The 19844-nt window shown below is 49.8% G+C and overlaps 2 protein-coding genes across 2 annotated transcripts in view; one reads left to right on the top strand and one right to left on the bottom strand.

The window, feature by feature from the left end:
• TG (thyroglobulin) overlaps positions 1-19844 on the bottom strand; it is a 249481-nt gene that overhangs the window by 28562 nt on the left and 201075 nt on the right. The window contains exons 42-43 of the mRNA XM_058276072.1: positions 8746-8910; positions 7658-7825 (exon numbers count right to left, since the gene is read on the bottom strand). Coding sequence (XP_058132055.1) covers positions 7658-7825; positions 8746-8910 — 333 coding nt within the window. The remainder of the gene's footprint in view (positions 1-7657; positions 7826-8745; positions 8911-19844) is intronic.
• SLA (Src like adaptor) overlaps positions 1493-19844 on the top strand; it is a 66791-nt gene continuing 48439 nt past the window's right edge. The window contains exon 1 of the mRNA XM_004467581.5: positions 1493-1781. The gene's annotated coding sequence lies outside the window, so the exon portion shown is untranslated. The remainder of the gene's footprint in view (positions 1782-19844) is intronic.

The following is a 19844-nucleotide window of genomic DNA, read 5'->3' as shown; positions in this document are numbered from 1 at the left end:
TTCTTACCTCTCCACAGTCAATTTTCCATATAACAGCCATATACTTTTTTTTACAAATGGTCAATCAACATAACTTCTTCCTAACTTAAAACATCTCAATAACTGCCCACTGCAGAGAATAAAACCAGTTTTCTTCATAATGGCCTATGAGATCTTACATAACCGGCCCCCTCTAACACCTCCAACTTCATCTCCCTCCGCTCCCTCCACGCCCATTGGATGGCTTGTGCACTCTGCCTTCTTGTATCTCCCAAACAGGCCCATGGCATCCTTGCCCCAGGGCCTTTGCACCAGCTTTTCACCTCGATCTCCCCATAGCTGGCTCCTCATCATTCAAGTCTCAGTCCAAAACTCACCTCTTCTGAAGCACCTTTCCTGAACTCCCTGTTAAAGGAGCTCCCACCTTTCCTCTCCCATTACCCTGGTTTAATTTTCTTCAGAGCACTTTCTGAAGTTCTTATCCATTTGTTTGCACATCAATGCCACTTCTCCCTAGAACATAAACTCCAGGAGACACGGGCTTTATCTGTTTAGGTGACCACTCCCCACCCATCCACCCCAGAGCCTAGAAGAGCCTCTCAGTGAATGCATGTTGGCTGCAGGAATGAATCCCAGCTCCACTGGTTACCAGCTGAGTGGTGTGAGACTCACAGGGCTGCCTTCTCGATTGGGCACAGTAGGGCGCGAACAGTGCCCAGGGCCCATGGCACTCTAAGGGGCCATGAACATATTTCAATTTCAATCTCTTTTAAAATCAGTAGGAAAAAGATAAAAAAAAGTTCATGAATACATAGCAATGAATCCAGCCTGGATTGCATACAGGGGGGTGTGTAGTTCAACCCTGCGTTCCCCGGTTTTCTCTGACCTGAGAATGATGATGGCCCGCTCGCCGAGCTATGGGGCGAATGAGCCAGGTGATGGGTGCAGGCGCCTGGCACCGAGGGCCTGTGCTTACAAACGCTGGCGTGGAGGGCTGACCACGTGCTGGGGCAGCCCAGAGCCAGGACGCCCGACCACGCTCCCTGGGCGGTGGGAGCAGTCTCGTCCACTTGCACATCCTCCGTCCTCCGACAACAATGCCGGAGACAGGCAGGGCAGGTCTCGCTCTGCCCGTTCACAGGGTAAAGAAGCTGCAGCTCAGACTGCCCACGTCACTTGCCTAAGCCAGGAGGCTGACACCAGGAACCGAGACCGTTTTTCAGACTCTAGGTCCTGGGCTCTCGACAGGATGACACTCTGCCTGACTGTGTCTCCTCCCCACTGTCCCCTGTGCCTGGGATTCAAGGCTGCATCTCTTTTCAGGATATTTCACGAGCACGTTGGGGACTCCTGCTTGCTTCTCTAGCCACAATCTGTCGCCAAAGCCTTGCTTTTCCCGGGCTGGGGCTCGTGCCAGTGCCTGGGGCTGCCAGGTGCAGCTTTCCAACTCTCAGACGGGCTGCCCTCCCCCTCCCCAGCTCCACCTGCTCCTGGACGAAGCCAATTCCTGGCCAAGCTCAGGGGCACGGCACTCTGTTTCTGATTTTCCTTGCCTTCCTTGGAGATGCTTGCGCTTGGCGGGGAGGGCAAAACATTCCATCTTGGAACAAATCTGCTTCTGATCATGCAAATTAGTGCCCGGTTAATGTAGGCAGACTGTCAATTTAACCAGTAAGGAAGAGAGAGAGAAGGGGGAAAAAATCCCCACCACAGCGACTGATGAAGAATTTCAATCGAAAGCTGCTACTTCAGAAAATCCGCTCCTTCTCCGCGAACGGCGTCTCAGCCCTGATGCTCGGCGGGTATGTCGTGAACTTGGCCGGGGCGTTAGCGTTCCTTGGGTGGGCTGTAGCTGGCCTTGGGTGGGAGGTGGGGGTCCTCACACAGACTTGATGAGACCCCCACCCATCTTCTCTCTTTGGTGGGATTTGCTGGGTGTCTGCTGAAGTGACGGATGGGTTTGGGGGGCTGAACTTGGGAGCGAGGGACCTCCTGCCCCACCTGTGCCCTCCACCTGTGGGCTGGATGATGTGCATGGAGGGGGTATTTATGCAAGGTTGGCGTGAGGGTAAAGCATGGGTGCGTGTCGGCTATGAGCTGGAAAATCGGTCTGAGGTCAGGCGAGGTGATTCAGTGCTTGTGCTTTCTCTGTATTCCTGGTTTCCATGGATAACACTCTGTATTAGGGGCAATAGCTTTGGATGTTAATCGGAATGTTTAAATTAAATAATTACATGAATAAAGTAGCATTTACTAAGCTCATACTATGAGTCCAACACTGGAACTTATTTGAATCCTCACAACATCTTTATAGTTATTGACTAATAATCTCCCAATTTTACAGATAGGAAAACTGAGGCTCAGACTCTGGGGAACTCGAATGCTCCTGATAACAATCTGAGGACATCCAGGACACTTGGGGCCACTCTGATGGCAGGCGGTGGAGGGGCCAGTGTCCTGGCCAGTCCCTTTGTTTCTGTGTCACCCTTGCTGGCAGTGCCATTATGGGGTCCGGTGACACCCCCAGTGCCTGCTGAAGCTCTGGAAGTGGATGTATCCACATTGCATATATCAAACTGATTTTAGTTATTTACCTGTATTTTCTGTTTCCTTATGTGACCATGATCACCTTGAGGGGAAGAATTTGAATCATATTTATGCCCCAAATACCCTGCACAGTGACTGGCACCCAGTAAGTGGCTACGTAAATGGTGATGGTCAGATACGCAGCGCCAGGTGGATGCAGCGCTTTACAGCAATGGATGTGTCCTTCTTCTCAGACCCAGGAGGGTGCGGGCTGGCACGGAAGGAATGAGGTTTAGGAGGCAGAGGAATTGCTGGAATTGAGGCCCTCGGGAACGCGCCATCCTGGGTCCTCCTCTGTTGAGGGTAGTTGGGCCCAGAAGCTATGGGCCATGTGGGGGAACCGGAGAAGCCCACGAAACCAACTCTAAATGCAGGTCATGAGCAGGTGAGGCAAAAGAAGGTAACCCCGGAAGGCCCACGAGTAGGATACTGTGAAATGAAGGGGGCGTTTCAGTGCTGGGTCTACCTAGGTTTCCACTTGCGTGTCCACGCCGAGCAAGTGTCGGTGAGTGGCTTCCTGAAGTCCAGTGTTGGGCAGGATTCTGAGACTTCTTCCAGGCCAGGGTAGAGGCTGATGGGGGTGTAGGTGGGTACATGGCAGGGCACGTACCACCCCCCTGTTCTAGAATGTACCACAAAGGGCCTGTGGGCAAGGCACCACATTTGAATGAGGGCACCCGCAGAGGAGACATGGCTTGGCAAACGACTTGTTGGATGAGTTTGGGAGAATTATTAAATGTACTCTCTAAGCCGGTTTCTTCATTGGTAAATTGGTGCCTGATACCAGTACACATGCACCCACCCCACAGTGTTAGGGCTGAGCCAGAGCAAGAACGTGTGAGGGTCTGCAAAGTCCTTTACACATAGAGGGGCCTTTTTATATGGATTCCCCCCCATTTGCTACGCAGCAGGCTGTCCCCCGGGGACTGCAAGCCGTGGAGGCAGGCCTGGGCTGTAATAGAAAGAGGTGCTTTGCTGGCAGACAGACCCCGACTGGAATTCCAGCTTCCCCCAGACCTTGTTTCTCACATGAAAAATTGGGGAGGATGGCATGATTTCATTGAAGGCCCCCTAGTTTAGGGCCTGGCACATAGTTAGCTTCTGTCATTTCACTCATTTGAACCAGTATATATTTGAACCAGTAAATATTTACAGAGCACCCACTGCGAACAGGACACTTTTCTAGGCACCAGAGCTACTGTGGAAAGCAAGACAGATAAAGTCTCAGGGTTCACGGTGCTTCTGTTCTAGTTGGGGAAGAAAGAGAGTAGACAAACCTATGCTACTTCAGAGAGTAACAGTGCTGAGTGAGGAACACGAGTTAAAGGGGATGGAGGATGCCGGGGAATGGCTCCTTATATTCAGAGAGGTCAGTCAGTCTGATAAGCAGAGCCTGGAAGAAGAGAGGCAGTGAGTCACCTGGCGGAGAATATTCCAGAAGAAGGCACAGCTAGTACCTAGACACTAAAGTAGGTGCCTGCTTGGCGTACCTGAGGCACAGTAGGGCAGGAGTACAGTGAGCAAGGGGAGAGCAGCAGGGGGTGATCTAAGGAGACAATAGGCACCAGATCAGGGAGAGCCTTGAAGGAGATGGGGGCCACTGGTGAGTCTCGAGGCAAGAAGTGATGTGATCCAACATGTTTAAAGGGTTTCTCTGGCTGCTGTGATTCTCATAAATTACAGGGGCACAGGCAGAAGCAAAGAGATAGTTGGGAAGCTCCTGCAAAACCGTGGAGCAAGATGGCGGCATGGGACAAGGTGATGGCAGTGGAGGTGGTGTGAGGCAGTTAGAGTCTGGCTATATTTTGAAGCTAGAGCTAGATGGATGTGCTGGTAGCATGCTGGTAGGATGTGAGAGATTGGGGTGGAATGTGATTTTTGGTTTGGGGCATGAGCATTCAGAAGGAGGGAGTTGCCATTTATGGAGATGGTGAAGACTGCAGGAGAGCTGGCTGGTGTGGGGCTGCGGACAGGAGGAATCGGTAGTTCATTTGGGTGAGAAACCATTAGATATCTAAGTGAAGATATTAAATCGACCATTCTAGAGTTCAAGGAGAAAGTCTGGACAAGAGGCATAAAGTTGGACTGAAGATGCATTTAAGAGATGTCAGCCTGTGAAGTCATTGAAAACCTGAGTGGGCTTCAAGTCCAACTGTCACTATTTCCATCCTCCCTTCCAACCTGCGCACCAGGATGTGGACCTGGCAGGAAGCAGGCTCACAACTGTCTCATGGCTGCACATTCACAAGGGAGTGAGTGGAGAAGGGAAACACAAAAGAACAGTCTACCTGATGAATTAATGTGCTCAGGTGACACTGCCCTGTGGCTGGTGTTCTGGATAATGGTGCCTGGCCACGGTCCAAGGCTGCAGTAGCTGGTCTACCAGGCCCTCAGCGGGGGCTTCCTGGGCTGGTGCCCCACACGAGTGCATGCTTTCCTGGCCATGCCCCAGTTTGTCTAGTGAATCTCCTCCTGGCTGACACCCTCCTCCTTTCTTTCCTTGAAAGTCACAGAGGGAAACTCAACGAAAGCAATCAAATGCATTGGTGAGGAGGGCTTCCTAGCCCTCTGGATTCAGGCTCCTGGTGGGGTGACTCAGAAATTCTGAGCAGAATTGGGAACCTCCCCAAATCACTGCTGGGAGAGAAAGGAGGAGGGGAGAAAGCAGAAGGCAGCCCTTGTAAAACTGCCAGCTATAATAAAAAACTACAAAGTGGGGCTGCCCGTTGGCCAGCCACAGCTGCAGACCTGCCATTGAGCATCCCCCATCCCTGACTGGTGGCATGCCCACTGGGTGGGGGTGGCGGAACTAGCCACAGGGCTTCCTTCTCTCCCACCCTCCCCCCATTCACCCTGTCTAGGATGATCCCAAGGCTCCTACAGATATAAAAGCAGCTCCTCCTCTCTTTCTAATTAGGAGATGGCTGGAAATACATTTTCAGCACAAGGTCTGAAGAACCCGAGCTGGGAGGGCATAGCAGCTTCGCTACAAAAGTTCCTCCATCCTCTCCTGCAGGGCAATGTTAAATGAGGTGTCATATGGAAAATGGGTCCAAGGCGCAGGGCTATTTCTTTCCAGTGATGCCCGAGCTTTAGAGACGCGGTCTCCAGAGTAGAGCATGTATACAGTTCAGAAAGAGCATACTAGAACATTCCTTTTTTTTTTCATGCTTTATAATTTTTAAATTTACGAATATTTTATAATAATCCACCATGTTAGTACAGGAGCACACATGTATATTTGAACTTAAATGTTTTAACCGACAAGTGGTTTGATCAAAAACCATTTGAAGAGCCTGCTTCAGAGACGAATAAGGGAGTGGTGGGGAGGGGCGTCTTGTCAGGGCTTCCTGAGTGCTAGTCTGCTTCAGCAACAAAGTCACGGCTCCTGGACGCCAGGGCTGTGCCTGTGAGGGCGCCTGGCAGAGCGACAGGGAGAGACGGGTCTGGGCCAGAGTCATTTCCCGTGACCCTAAGTCAACCAGATGAAAGCTAGTACTAACCAAGCCAAGCACTGCCCAAACCCCAAACACACACTCATACACAGCCACGCATACCCTCACACGCGCATGTGCAACCCCAGCCAGGGGCCTCTACCACTACCCGTGCCCCACACAAATGTGCCAGATTGGAATCTCTAGGAATCAACTTCAGGCCTGGGCATCATCAGCCCCAACCCTCACCCCTCCCATCCTCCCCTGCCCGGGTCCCTCTCCTCCCCTCTCCTCCCCTTCTCTCTCTTTCCCTCCCTCTTTCTTTCTCTCTCCCCTGCACACACACGTATTTCGTGGTAGTCATAATCTAATTCACACTATTTTTTCACACTTCCTGAGGTAACCATTATCAACTTCTTTTTGTGTATCTTTTCACACCATTATCTTTTGACACAGAAACACACAAAAGTATACACACTCACCTATATACAGGTCACTTTTAAAAACGTAAATGCCATATTCATTCTTCTGCGTTCTTATTTGTTTTCCATTTAACAACATCGCACAGGCATCTCTCAAGCTAGTTGGCATATATCAAGCGCATGCTTTTTAACATCTACATAGTATTTAATGGTTTGCGTTATCTTAATTTAGTTGACCATTTCCCTGCTAATGGTCATTTGAATTGCTTCCAATTTCTTGCCACAATATTTAACGCTGGTATTTTACATGGAGCATGTAAAATCGGCATTTTTGTTGCTATGGGAGAGATTCCTCAAGGTGAGAAGTGTTAGCCAGGGAGAAAAGAATAACCCAAAGGCATGCAGCATCCTGTTGAGGTGTGCTACTGATGTATATATTTTCACTTCCAGTTACACTGTCCTATAATTAATAGAGCCGGGGAGACCCCCAAGGGCTCCTTTTACCCCTCCCCACTGTGGCTCGTGGGCCAGGCCCACCAGCCCGCCTTTACTAGCTGAGGGGCTTTGTCACGAGCAGCCTGTTTAAGGAAGGGTGGGGCAGGGGGCAGAACGAGGCGCATGGCCCATTCCAGCATGAGCTGCATCCCACCGAGTGACTGTGGCCTCTGCCCGGGCAGGAAGTGTGTCCTCGGGCAGATAAAAACTCACAATGGTTCTCCCGCTCCTTGCATCTTCAACACACCCTACACAGCTGTACTTTTGCTGGGCCCGGGGCACACACTGGCGAGCTGGTGCTGGGTTCCCGCTACAGGGACACGGCGGTGCTCTCCACAGAAACCCTTCACCCCTCTCTCTCCTCCCCCAGCTGTCAGGAGGATGCGCGTCCTTTGGGAACAGGGCGCCCTGGCCCAGGGCCAAGGCTCCCACCTGGAGGCTGAGGCTCCCGCTTGGAAACCGAGGCTGCGGAGTTCCTCGGCCTCCACCTGTCCCTTTCCACTCACAGATGTGACTTGTGGGTGTGTCTGTAGCCCTCACTGCTCTGCAAGTGTCTGATTTTGGAATCCTTCCTCTAGCACCGCCTCCCAAACACCTTGCACAGCTTTTGCACACGGTGGCTTTACAGCCGTTGTTTCGTACGCAGCAAGGTGGCAGATGGCTCCTGACCCAGATCAGAGCTTGAGATCGGGGGGCTTTGAGGCCTGCCCAGCTGGGGACCCTGGGCTTGCCCCCTCTTACCTTAATGGCCTTTGCTCTCTTGATGAGCCCGTCGTCCTGCGAGCTCCCGATGAGCAGATCCACCTTTGCCCGTGGAGACCTCTGCAGCGCTCGGGCCGGGGCCTCGCGGAGGTACTGGCCATCGACCACGGGACCCCAGTAGTGGAAAGGGCCGCTCACGGCCAGGAGCTGCAGTGGGTGCAAAGTGGTGCCGTTTTTTTGTGTTGATTTTGTCCTTTTTTGGTACTGGGATAATCAGTTGCACTGCTCAGCTTAATACTAACACAGTAAACGACTGGAACATGGGCAGGTGGGCAACCAACTGACCGTGCCAGGGGCTGGAAGGTGAGTTTGACCTCCCACAGCCACCCTGCCAAGGCAAAAGACACCTGCAGCAAGCGGGGGGAGGCCAGAGCTGGAGGCGAGTGAGGGAGGTGGAGGGGCTCTGATGCAGGAGAAGGTGGTGGCCAGAGGCAGGCCCTGACCGGGGAGATCCTTTGGCTTTCGCCACTGTCTGGTGAGTTGGAAGTTACGGTTGCTGAGGACATAAGACCCCCAGGTCTTGAGTCCAGACCATGGCTGAAGGGACCAAGCCATCGGCTGAGGTGGCAAGGGTTATTACTGCTAGGGCCCCTTCACTGTCCCTGCTCATTGTGGCCTGGGAGCAAGGCCTTTGCAGGCTGGAACAGGCAGCACACAACTGTGCCACTGAAGAGGGCAGAGTGGCCAGGGTCCACTGTCCAGCTGGGCAGCCTGTCACTAACCTCAATACATTGCAGCTGTTGCTAGAACCAAGTGCCATCGCGGTGCCCTAGGCAGGACCCTTTACGTGTGTTACTTCATTTTATCCCTACTCTCCAGGGCTGCCTCTTCCATTTTACAGGTCCCAAATCTGAGGCTCAGCAAGATCTCACTTCAGCACTCATGCTTGGTCCGTTGCAGAGTGCGGCCCACTCACGGGCCTGGGGTCGGGGAATCTGCATTCTTGTTCCAGCCGATCCCCAGCCTGCTGTGTGGCCTTGGGTGGGCCACACCCCCTTTCTAGGCCTTGGTTTCCCACTTGTCAAAGGCCAGAGAACGGCCCTCCCCGATTGCACACCCGGGCCCACCTTGGTCTGAGCATCATTGAGGACGCTGGCAGGCTGCTGGCGCAGGCAGGACACCAGGTCTCGGCTGGATGAGGTGGGGCAGCCAACCTCCTCTGCCAACGCGGCCGCCTGCTGCCGAGCCCTCTTGTGGGTGAGGACAGCGGCCGGGGAGAGCGCGGAGCCGCCCTGGAAGAGAAAGCAGACTCAGGGCCGGAGCTCTCCGTCATCTGCCCCCTCCTTGGCCCTCGGGGACCAGCTCAGGGCTCTGCACTGTTCACCTGCACTTGGTAGTCCACAGACCCAGCTAGGGAGACCCACAGGCGCCCAGGGACCAGGACTGATCCAGATCATATCATCATGTTGTGTGATCTGAAACAAGTGCCTCCCTAGGCCTCAGTTTCCCCACCTGTGAAATGAGGGCACTAGACCAGGCGATCTTAAGCCCTGGGTATGAAGCTGGAGTTGCATATTGAGGTAAAAGGCAGCCACTGGTGGTTTTGAAGAGGGATACAGATCAGAACTGTCCTCTGGGGCCATGATTCTGGCAAAGGTGGAGCCACACCCCCCGCCACCTCCTGAGGCTCCTGCAGATAGCAAGCTTTCCAGGCTCAGTTGAGATCGTGTTGGACTTTAAAATGAGGCCCCCATAGAAGATGATGGAAACACAGCTATTACGAAAGGACGGTGTTCTGGCAAGGGGTCTCTGTTAAAATGGCAGGCAGGCTGCCAGGAGCTCTTCCTTTCTAAGGATCTAAGCGGTGGGACTGGGTCCCAAGGAGATGACCTCTGGGCCTGCGCTGTTGGCGGATGAGGCTGGGGAGGGGGTCTTGACCAGCATAACATGCCAGGCACGTTCTCGGGGGCTCACCCCGCCTCCAGGGCCTGGGACGATGGGGTGGGGGTGGGGCGCTGCCCCCTCCACTGCTATTGCTAGCCTTACTGCCCTGCCCTGGGCTTGCACACGTTAACCCAAGAGCGCCCGGGTTTTAGCTCATCTCCTCCTTACAACAGCCCAGTGAGTTGGTTGCTGTTGTTTTCCTCATTTTACAGATGTGGACAGGAAGGAATAGAGACTTTAAGTGAGAAGGTCAAGGTCAAATCTCTCAGGGCTGGAGCGAGACTGGATTCAACCGCTAGCGTCCAGGGTCAGCTGGGCTCCAGCACCCTGGAGAGGCAGTGGCCATTTTCAGGTCTGTGACCAACAATGGTCTGATCTTGATGGGGTCACTTCTCCGGGCCTCCAGCTCTTCGCCAGTAAGATGGGGCGGCTGGACCGCAGAGTCCTGTTCATGGGTCAGCTGCGATTACCTGCTGGACAATCCAGGAACTTGTCTGCCTTATCTTAGTAGCCATCACGAAAATGACATAGATTAGGTACAGTTATCATCTCCATTTTGCAGACAAGCAAACTAAGGCTCAAAGAGAAAAGAGGAAATTCTCATTTATCAGGTTTCTGATGTGCACCAGAAATGACTATAATAGAAGCTTAATAATAATAATAATAATAATAATAACACCTAACATCCACTGCTTACTTCCTGAGTTTCAGCTCAGTTCTAACCACTTACACGTATCAACTCACTAAATCCTCTCCATGACCATAGAGGTAGAAGTTATTTACCCCCTTTATTTTAGAGAGGAGGAAATGGAGACACAGAGAGGTTTGGTATCTTGTCTAAGGTCACACAGCTGATGAGGGGCAGAGTGAGTATTCAAGTCCAAGCAGCCCACCTCAGGGCTGTGTCCTCAGCCACACTGTACCACGCGCGTGGTTTTATCCAGAACAAGATGGCGCACCTGTGAGCTGAGCTGTATCCTCTCACTATTGGGTGGAGACCACTGATCTGGCTGACTCCCTGGCATGTATTTCAATTCTAGCTCTACACTGCACTAAAAAATGTCAGAAACTAAAAATACTAGAAACTCAGAGCTTGGTTTCGCACCCACGAAATGGGGACAAAGAGCGGGGCCATGCTCATCGGGTAGTCGCGAGGATCATTGAAGGACCGCAGAGGTGAGCTTTCTGTGAGCAGTAAAGGGAGGTGGCCACGCTCACCTGGGCCAGGCTGTATCACCCACTGTGTAAAAGAGCAACGGGGGGACCCATCCTCCTGAGCACCCGGCTGGAAGGCTGAGGGGCTCTGGAAGTGGGTCCCGGGACAAGGGAGCACACCCCATCCCTGCCCATGGAAACTTCCAATGATCCTTGTGCTTTGGGGTCAGGCAGAAGGGGTTGTGGGCAAAGCCTGGGGGTTATGGTGGGAACTGGCCATCCTCACGGCAAAGAACTGGGGTCAAGGTGATGTAGTGCTAGTGTCAAGTTCCTTTGCCCTGAGTTGATTTTTCCACGACGAGGGAGCCAGCTTTTCTGAGAACCAACCGGTTGTACTTTTTCTCAGTAGAAAACACACGCACAAGCACACCCACCACGCACCTCCAAACACATATGCTCAAGACGTTCAAGGCCAAAGCCCCATATCTAAATGGCAAACTGAGCCACAAAGCGCTCGGCCCAGCTTCTCTGCCAGATAAGCTGCAAGCTGTGAATTTCAGGATGCGGTCTTCTCCTGTTTTCGATATTTTTCTTCAGCTATAAAAAGCCAGGTTCCTGACATGGTAAGGAAGTGGTTAAAGGCGTGGGTTACTCTGAGATTATGAGATGGCTTAGAGAACTTTTCCTCTCCCTTAAAATATTTTGTTTCAATCGATCTTTCAGAACGAAACCTATTTCTTTGTGGAAAATCAGTGGTTAAGCAAACCAACGGCCAGTGCAGCCCTCACTTTAAAACCTTTGATTGAAACAAAGAACTGGGCCGGGGGGGGGGGGGTGCTGCAGCACAGAGTCAGACAAAAGGCGTGGACTTTGGAGACAGAAGGACCGGCTTCCGACTCCAGCTCTGTCACTCACGGACTGACCTTGGACAAGGGACCTGCCGTTCCAGAGACTCAATTTCCTCACCTGCCAAGGAGAATAAAAAACCCTATTTCGCAGGGCCGTCCTATAGGTGAGCGAGGAAGAGGGGAAGACAGGAGCACCCTCCATAGTGGGGTGCTGCTAGTAGGGGGGGTCACAGGGGACCCCTCTGGGATCTGGCCATCTGTTTGGAGACAGGCCGCCCCACCAACGCCGCGGTCCTTTAGCCCCGGGCCTGCGTTATCTGAATCTGACCCAGCTATTAAAAGGCAACACGTTTCCGCTTGTATTTCTTTTTTAACTTTAAAAATAGTGCTGGCCAAAACCACAATTGCTGACCACGGCTTTTCCTGCCTGGAGCCTCTGGCCATTGCAAGGTGTCTTGACCCGAGGCAGCCACAGCTGGGCGCTTGGAGCCACGACCTCCCCCTCCAAGCACACACTCCACAGTCACAGACAGAGGACACACAGACACACACACAGGCCCACAAGCAGACAGTCACGGGCAGAGAAACACAGCCACACACACATTTAGATACAAACACACGCAGACACACACATACAAAAATGCATACACTGATGCACACTCAGGCACACACAGCCACATGCACCCAGACACACATTCAGACACACACGGACACACAGATACAAAACACATGCTCAGACACATGCAAAGACACACACACTCACACACACAGATACAAGACACAAGCTTAGACACACACACAGACACACCGACACAAGACATACACTCAGACTCACACACGGACACCCAGATACAAGACACATACACAGACTCACACATGAACACACAGATAAAAACCACATGCTCAGACACATGCAAAGACACACACAGATACAAGACACACGCTTAGACACATAGATACAAGACACACCCATGGACACAGGCACAAGACACATGCTCACACTCACACATGGACACACAGACACATGCCCAGGCTCACACACAGACACAGATACAAGACACACACTCAGATACACACACAGACACACAGGTACAAAACACACGCTTAGACACACACATGGACACAGATACAAGACACACACTCACACACACACAAAGACACACATGCTCAGACATGCACATGGAATGGATGCTCAGGTGTTTCCCAGGAAGAACCACTCACGGCGCTCACTTTTTATAGAAAAAAGTGGTCGACGAGAAAGGCAACAAGAAGTGGGTAGAATCTATGGCAAACTTGACTGTCCCAGGAGGCCCTGCTGGTCCTGCCTGAGGGCCAATCAGCAAGTCAGAGGCGGTGAGTCTGCGGCCCCCACATCAGCCTTCCGGGGTCCGTGTCCCTCACGCCCCACAGCCCCCTCCCATACAGAGTTCCCTCATCTGTGAGGCGGGCAGTGAGCACCTCAGAAGGAAAGGCAAGGGTGGAAAGCTCAATCCTGCCCAGAGCGGGTGCTCAGGGAACTCCCCATCGGACACCCAGCAGCACCCGTGAGTTAATTCATTCCAAGCACCTGCGGCTGTGCTGTGGCCACATACTAAGGCTAACCGTGACTCACAGTCAAGTAGCATCACAATGAACCACGCGTGATCCCAGTGTTGTACATATGAACGCCCATTCATACGTCATAACAACCCTCAGAGGAAGGCACCAGGATTAGCTCAATTTTATAGGGGACAAAACTCAGGGGCAGAGGTGCAGCCACTCACCGAAGCCTCCCAGCTAGGGGGTGATGAGGCAGGATTTGAACCTTGGCAGCTGGCGCCATAGTTCTGTGTTCTGGGCATGTACACACTCGTACATGCTGCCTTGAACACTTTTTGGTTGTTTGGAGCTATGTTTCCAGAAAACATGTTCTTAATCTTAATCCATCCCTGTGCATGTGAACCCATTACAACCAGGACCTTTGGCTGAGGCTGCTGCGGGTGAGGTGTAGCCCACCTGAATAAGGTGGGTCTTTATCCTATCACCGGAGTTCTTTATAGCAGAATGAAATTCAAAAGAGAGAAGAGAAGGGAAAAACCCAGAAGAGGCTACCATGTGCACTGCCATGTGACAGAAAAGCTGAGGACCCAGGATCACTGGCAGGCAGCCCCACATCACCAGTCTTCTGGGGGAAAGGGTCGTCTTGATGACACCATGGTTTTGGACTTCTCCTGGCCTCAAAACTGTGAGCCAATAAATCCCCAGTGTTTAAGCCAATCCACTGCAGGGTATTTGTTTTAGCAGCCAGGAAACTAAAACATAGGTCCCCACCTGTGGTCATCAGTCCCCTTTCCCCAGAGCAAATGGAGGCTAAAGCAAAGGGGAAAACTCATGGCTTTGGGTCCAGGCAGACCAGGGTTTCAATTCCAGCTCTGCTCACTGCCACCTTGCAATTTCCTGAAGCTTTCTGGGCTTCCTGCTCCTTGTCCATAAGCTGGGGACACTGTGGCCACCATTCGCAGAGCTGATGCACCATTCAAATGAGGTAATTGATCAAAATACCTAACGTAACAAGCACTAGGTGGCCTCAAGGTGAGGTTCTCTATTACAGGGTCAAGAGACAGCCAAGAGACTCACGTTTTGAGGATGCATGGGAGTGAGAGATTTCCAAGCACTCAGGGGATCCAAGGAAGCCACAGGGAAGAGGGCATACTTAGTGGATTTTCAGGGAACAGAGGGATTTGAGAAAAGGAAAGAGGTTGGACACTGCGGGGGGATGGAGCAGGGATTCGCAGTGGGTGGAAGGATCCAATTCCCAAAGGCGCTCCAGAGGATAGGAGCTGCCTCCACACATCCCAGCTCCCCCAGAACAGGGCCTGGACTCAAAAAACAGAATTTACTGAATGAGTGATGAGTGACTATATGAGCAAGTGAATGGCTGAGCAAAGGAAGGCATGGCTAGGCCACTGAATTCTCCTGAGTGAAGGAAGGAATTTGCATAGAGGAGCAATGAAGGATAACATTTAGAGGACATGACATCCCAAACAAAGCAAAATACAGTTTAGAGGGTATGGATCCTGGGATACAGGGCAGGTATCCCACCTGCAATGGGCAGTCAGGAAAAGCTTTTGAACAGGCCTTATAGAAAGTATGTTAGGAAGGTGATGGGCTCCTTGCCTTTGCATCCTCCATGCTGAAAATGGTTCATGGTACTCAATTGGCCCTCAGTAAATGACTGGACAATGAAGGCTCCTGAATGGGGCATGTGGGGTGGCAGGGTTTGCAAGGTATTTACAGCTGTAGCCCCAGAGCCCAGCACAGAGCTTGGCACACAACAGGCCTTCCGTAAGTATCACGTGACCAGAACTGAACTGGAATGAATGTCTGAATGGCGCTTGAGCAGCTGAGCGTTTGGCATCAACTGGAGAGGGAAGTCCAGCAAGAGCTTATTCTGGTCTGAGGCCAAAGGAACAAGGGGGGGACCAGCGTGCCACTCCCACTACCCTACCCTGGCGCCTCTCCTAGGAAAGGCCCCGACCTGGAAAGCTGCCCCCAATATACTGTAGACCAGCTGAACGGGGGAGATACTATCGAAGAGACAAGAGAGCTCCGATAGAAAACTGCAGAAACGAAAGCAGAGAGGAACTTCTTTTTTTAACTGCTATACATCCACTTTAATGTTAGTATTCTCTTTAATGTTTTCCACACTGAGATTTTCTCTTTGCTTGATTCCTTTCAAAAAGCATGCGTTTTTCTCTAATTTGAAGTACTTCAATTTTAGCAAAGCTTCACTCAGAGGGATGGTAATTAGCACAGCTTTTATCTCAAAACCCTAGACGTGAGGCATAAGAGCACGTGCCTCCCTCCCGCTTCCTGGGCAGCAGCACTTCTTGGTTTTACTTGTGAAAGTCCAGCAAAGTTGTGGGGGAAAAACAAAGGTGTAACTTAGTTCAAGCTCCATTTCCTTTGAATATCAGGCCAAGGTGTTTTGCTCTTGTGTTCTTAAAGGACCTTAAAACAAGACCCTTGTCCTGAGTCCTGACCTAGGAGGGTATGTGAGCTGTAAGGCTTGAGAGCTGCCTAGTGACGGGGCATCCCCTCTCTTACAGAGAAATACACACATATATTGAAATGGAAGTGGAAGATGACTAGGCGTTTATGTAACGGGGAACGGGGTGTTTCCTTTTGGAGTAATGAAAACGTTCTACTATTGCCTGAGGCGATGACTGCACAACTCTGTGCGAGAGCCACCAAGTGTCCACTTTGGATGGACTGTGCAAAACATGGACATACAACACAGTGAAACCCGTAGGAGATAATGGACTGTGGTTAACGGTACAAATATGAGAATGTTCTCTCATGAACTATAACAAATGTACGATACTAATACATGGTGATGCTAACAGGATGGTTTGTGCAAAAAATACACCAAATGGAAGCTATGGACTAGAGTTAGCAGTACTATTTTGACGATGCTCTTTCATCATTTGTAACAAGTGTTGCACAACAACGCAAGGTGGTGGTGGTCAGAGGATATGTGGGAATCCAGTATGGTAAGCATGATTGCTTTGTAAATTCACAACTTCTCTAATAAAAAAAAGTGTTTTAATAACATGCCTTTTAAGAGGCAAGCCCCCACAGCCCCCCTCTAACTTTTGTTTTATTTTCACCATGAGGCCGATGAAAAGCCTGAGGCCAAAGTGGGTGGGCAGTCTGTTCAAAGTCTTAGGACTGCTGAGTAGCAGAGATGGGATTATAAACCTTTCCCCGTGTCCCCTCCATGGTTCCACCTACCACTGAAAGCAACGATAATCAAGTACGTTACGGATCCTTATTCTCTACTCCTTCATGCGTGGCTGGCAGATGATGGCTCCCAAGCAAGGTCTTGGTAAGCGTGGCCCGATCGTGAGAGGGAAGTAGGGAGATCTGGCTCCTCCCGTGGTGGGAGCGCCCAGTGGAGAGCAGCCTCAAGGGCTCCACGAGGCACACTGTATGTGGGCAGGTTGGACAGACCCCACGGAGGCGAGGGACCCCACCCCAGAACACTGAGCTGCCTTCACCACTGTGGCTGGCACTCTGGTTTACTTAGAGCTCTCACCTGTGTTATCTTATTTGAATACTTACAACCATCCTAGGAAGTAGGAAGAACTGGTACTACTTTAAAAGAAAATACATTGCTTATTTAATCATTCTTCTATATAGTCCCCACTTCATTCCAAAAAGAATCAGGAGTAGACTCAGGAAAGAACGTCAAAGAAGTTTAGTGACCTGCTAGTACAGGTGAAAGAGGAAAAGAACCCAGATTTTCAGATTCCAAGCCGCTGTGACTTTCCAATGATGCCACATCATTGGAAAATCTCCTGCCTCAGCGTCTCCCCATCACCTGTCACTCCACCTGGCTTCTTAGGAGAATCAAGAACTATCGATTCCGAGAGTCCCCTATTAACCCAAGGTGAGGGAATAATGGGTGATTTTTATTGGCCTTTGCATACCTTTCAGAACATTCTAACATTTCTTCAATGAATTTCTATTATCTTTGGAATTAAAAAATAATTTAATATACATTGAAGAGATGAATCCCATATTGAAATATAACTTACTCTTGTCAAGGGAAAGTGATATGTGTGTTAGCTGACAAGTGACATAGAACAAGATGGTTTAAAATCACTCTGTAGGGAAAACAAGAGGTGGGATGGAAGGAAGGCCCCAGAAGGAGGAAGGGGCAGCTGTCCCAAAGATGTGCCAAAATAGAAATTCTCTTCACATCTTGGAAAAAGGCTGCCACATATCGTTCTACCTTCATCAGTGTTACCTTCATATATTTAAAGGCAAACAGAACAGTTTTTACAATTTTTAAAGGAACACAAACAATATGAAAACCCACTGTAGAAAATACAAGTGACCAAAACAACAATTAAATTTCCACCTAATGCTCCCAAGCCACTCTCTAATGACAGTTACCTCATTGGGTAGTTTCGTGATGAACCTCCCCGGGGGACTGTAGTGGTGAAACGAGATGATTTTCACATAACACAGAGTATGGGGCCTGATGGTTATTATTGTGTCTAGTTTTATCATCTAATCAACAATACAGCAGTGCATATCTTAATCGCAAATCTATGCATATATACATGATGAGGTCCTTATACAAAGGAATTGCTGGGTCAAGGGTATATTTTTCTTTTCCTGAAATAGTATTTTTCTCCTGAATGGGCTGTTTACACAACACGTGAATGGTTTCCATTTAATATATGCCACGAGAAAATCTTTACTAAAGGAAAATAATTTGTATCATGCATATATGATTACATTTATATAGTATGTTAAGTTCTGTTTCTTGACATTTATAACTAACTTTTTAAAAGTTTTATTGAGATATAACTCACATACCATACAATTCAACCATTTAAAGCTTATAATTCAATGTATATTTAGTATATTCATAGAGTTGTTCGACCATCATCACAATCTAATTTTAGAATACTTCATCACCTTCAAAAGGAACTCTGTACCCATTAGCACTCTCCCCATCACTCTTCCCCACATCCCCTGGCAGCCACTGATCTACTTTTTTTCTCTACAGTTTGCCTATTCTGGACTTTTCATATAAATGCACTCATATGATATGTGGCCTTTGTGTCTGACTTCTTTCTCTTAGTATGCTGTTTTCAAGGCTCATCTATGTAGTAGCATAGCACCTAATTTCTTTTTTTTTTTTAAAGATTTATTTATTTATTTAATTCCCCCCCTCCCCCGGTTGTCTGTTCTCTTTGTCTATTTGCTGCGTCTTGTTTCTGTCTTGTTTCTTTGTCCTCTTCTGTTGTTGTCAGCAGCACGGGAAGTGTGGGCGGCGCCATTCCTGGGCAGGCTGCACTTTCTTTCCCACTGGGCGGCTTTCCTTACGGGGTGCACTCCTTGCGAGTGGGGCTCCCCTACGCGGGGGACACCCCTGCGTGGCACGGCACTCCTTGCGCACATCAGCACTGCGCATGGCCCAGCGGCACACGGGTCAAGGAGGCCCGGGGTTTGAACCGCGGACCACCCTTGTGGTAGACGGACGCCCTAACCACTGGGCCAAGTCCGTTTCCCAGCACCTAATTTCTTATTGCCAAATAAATACCACGTTTTGTTTATTCATTCATCAGTTGACAGACACTTGGTTCTACTTTTTGGCTATTTTGAATAATACTACTGTGAACATTTTGCATGCAAGTTAGTTTTGGTGTGGGCATATGTTTTCATTTCTTCTGGGTATACACCTAGAAGTGGAATTGCTAGGTCATAAGGCAATTCTATGTTTAACTTACTGAGGAACTGAGAAGTGGCTGCACCGCGTTACCTTCCTACCGGCAGCAAATGCAGAGGGTTCCCCGCCCTCATTAACACTTGTTATTGCCTGTCTTTTATTACAGCCATCCTACGGGCATGGGGTGGTATCTCGTTTTGCTGATTTGCATTTCCTTAATGACTAATGACACTGAGCATCTTTTCCTGTGCTTATGGCCATTTGTATATCTTCTTTGGACAAATGTCTAACTGGATCCTTTGCCCATTTTCAAACTGTATTATCTTTTTATTATGGAATTTTAAGTGCCTTATGAGATATATAATACAAGGCCCTTAACAAGTATATGATGTGCAAATAAATATCTTCTTCCCTTCTGTGTTGTCTTTAACCTTCTTGATAGGATATTTCATAACATGAAAGGTTTTTAATTTGATAACGTCCAATTTATCTAATTTTTTTCATTTGTCAGTCATGTTTCAGGGTTATATCTAAGTAGTCAATGCCTAATCCAAGGTCCAGAAGTTCCACCTGGCATTATAATATATACATATATATACATATACACACATATATACATATATATGTACACACACACATATATATATTTAAAAAGCTTTTTTAAAAAATGTACTGCCAACCTGATCTCCAGAAAGGTTATACCTTGGCACATTTTTATTTGCAAACCTAAATTATCCACCTGCTATGGGTACACACAGTGGAAAGAGAAGGAAGGTACCAACAAGTAGTGGGCTCTTGGGGTGCTCAAAGTCCTTTCTTTACTGTTCTCGATATGTGCTCACGAGGGAACCAGGGAGAGACGACTGTACCTGCTTCACTGACGAGTGGCAGAGGCTCAGAGAGCGTAAATAACATGCCCCCAATCACCCATTCCACGGAGCGGGCGGCAGGCCGTCTCCAAAGCCACTGCACCTCCCTGTGGAAATGGGATAGGGATGGGGGGCCTACGTGCTTCCCTTCTGCAGACCTCTTTGGGCAGCCTTGATTTCCACGG

This window comes from Dasypus novemcinctus, chromosome 14, assembly GCF_030445035.2.
Source record: "Dasypus novemcinctus isolate mDasNov1 chromosome 14, mDasNov1.1.hap2, whole genome shotgun sequence".
Lineage (NCBI taxonomy): Eukaryota > Metazoa > Chordata > Mammalia > Cingulata > Dasypodidae > Dasypus > Dasypus novemcinctus.
This window is presented reverse-complemented; position numbering and strand designations above follow the sequence as displayed.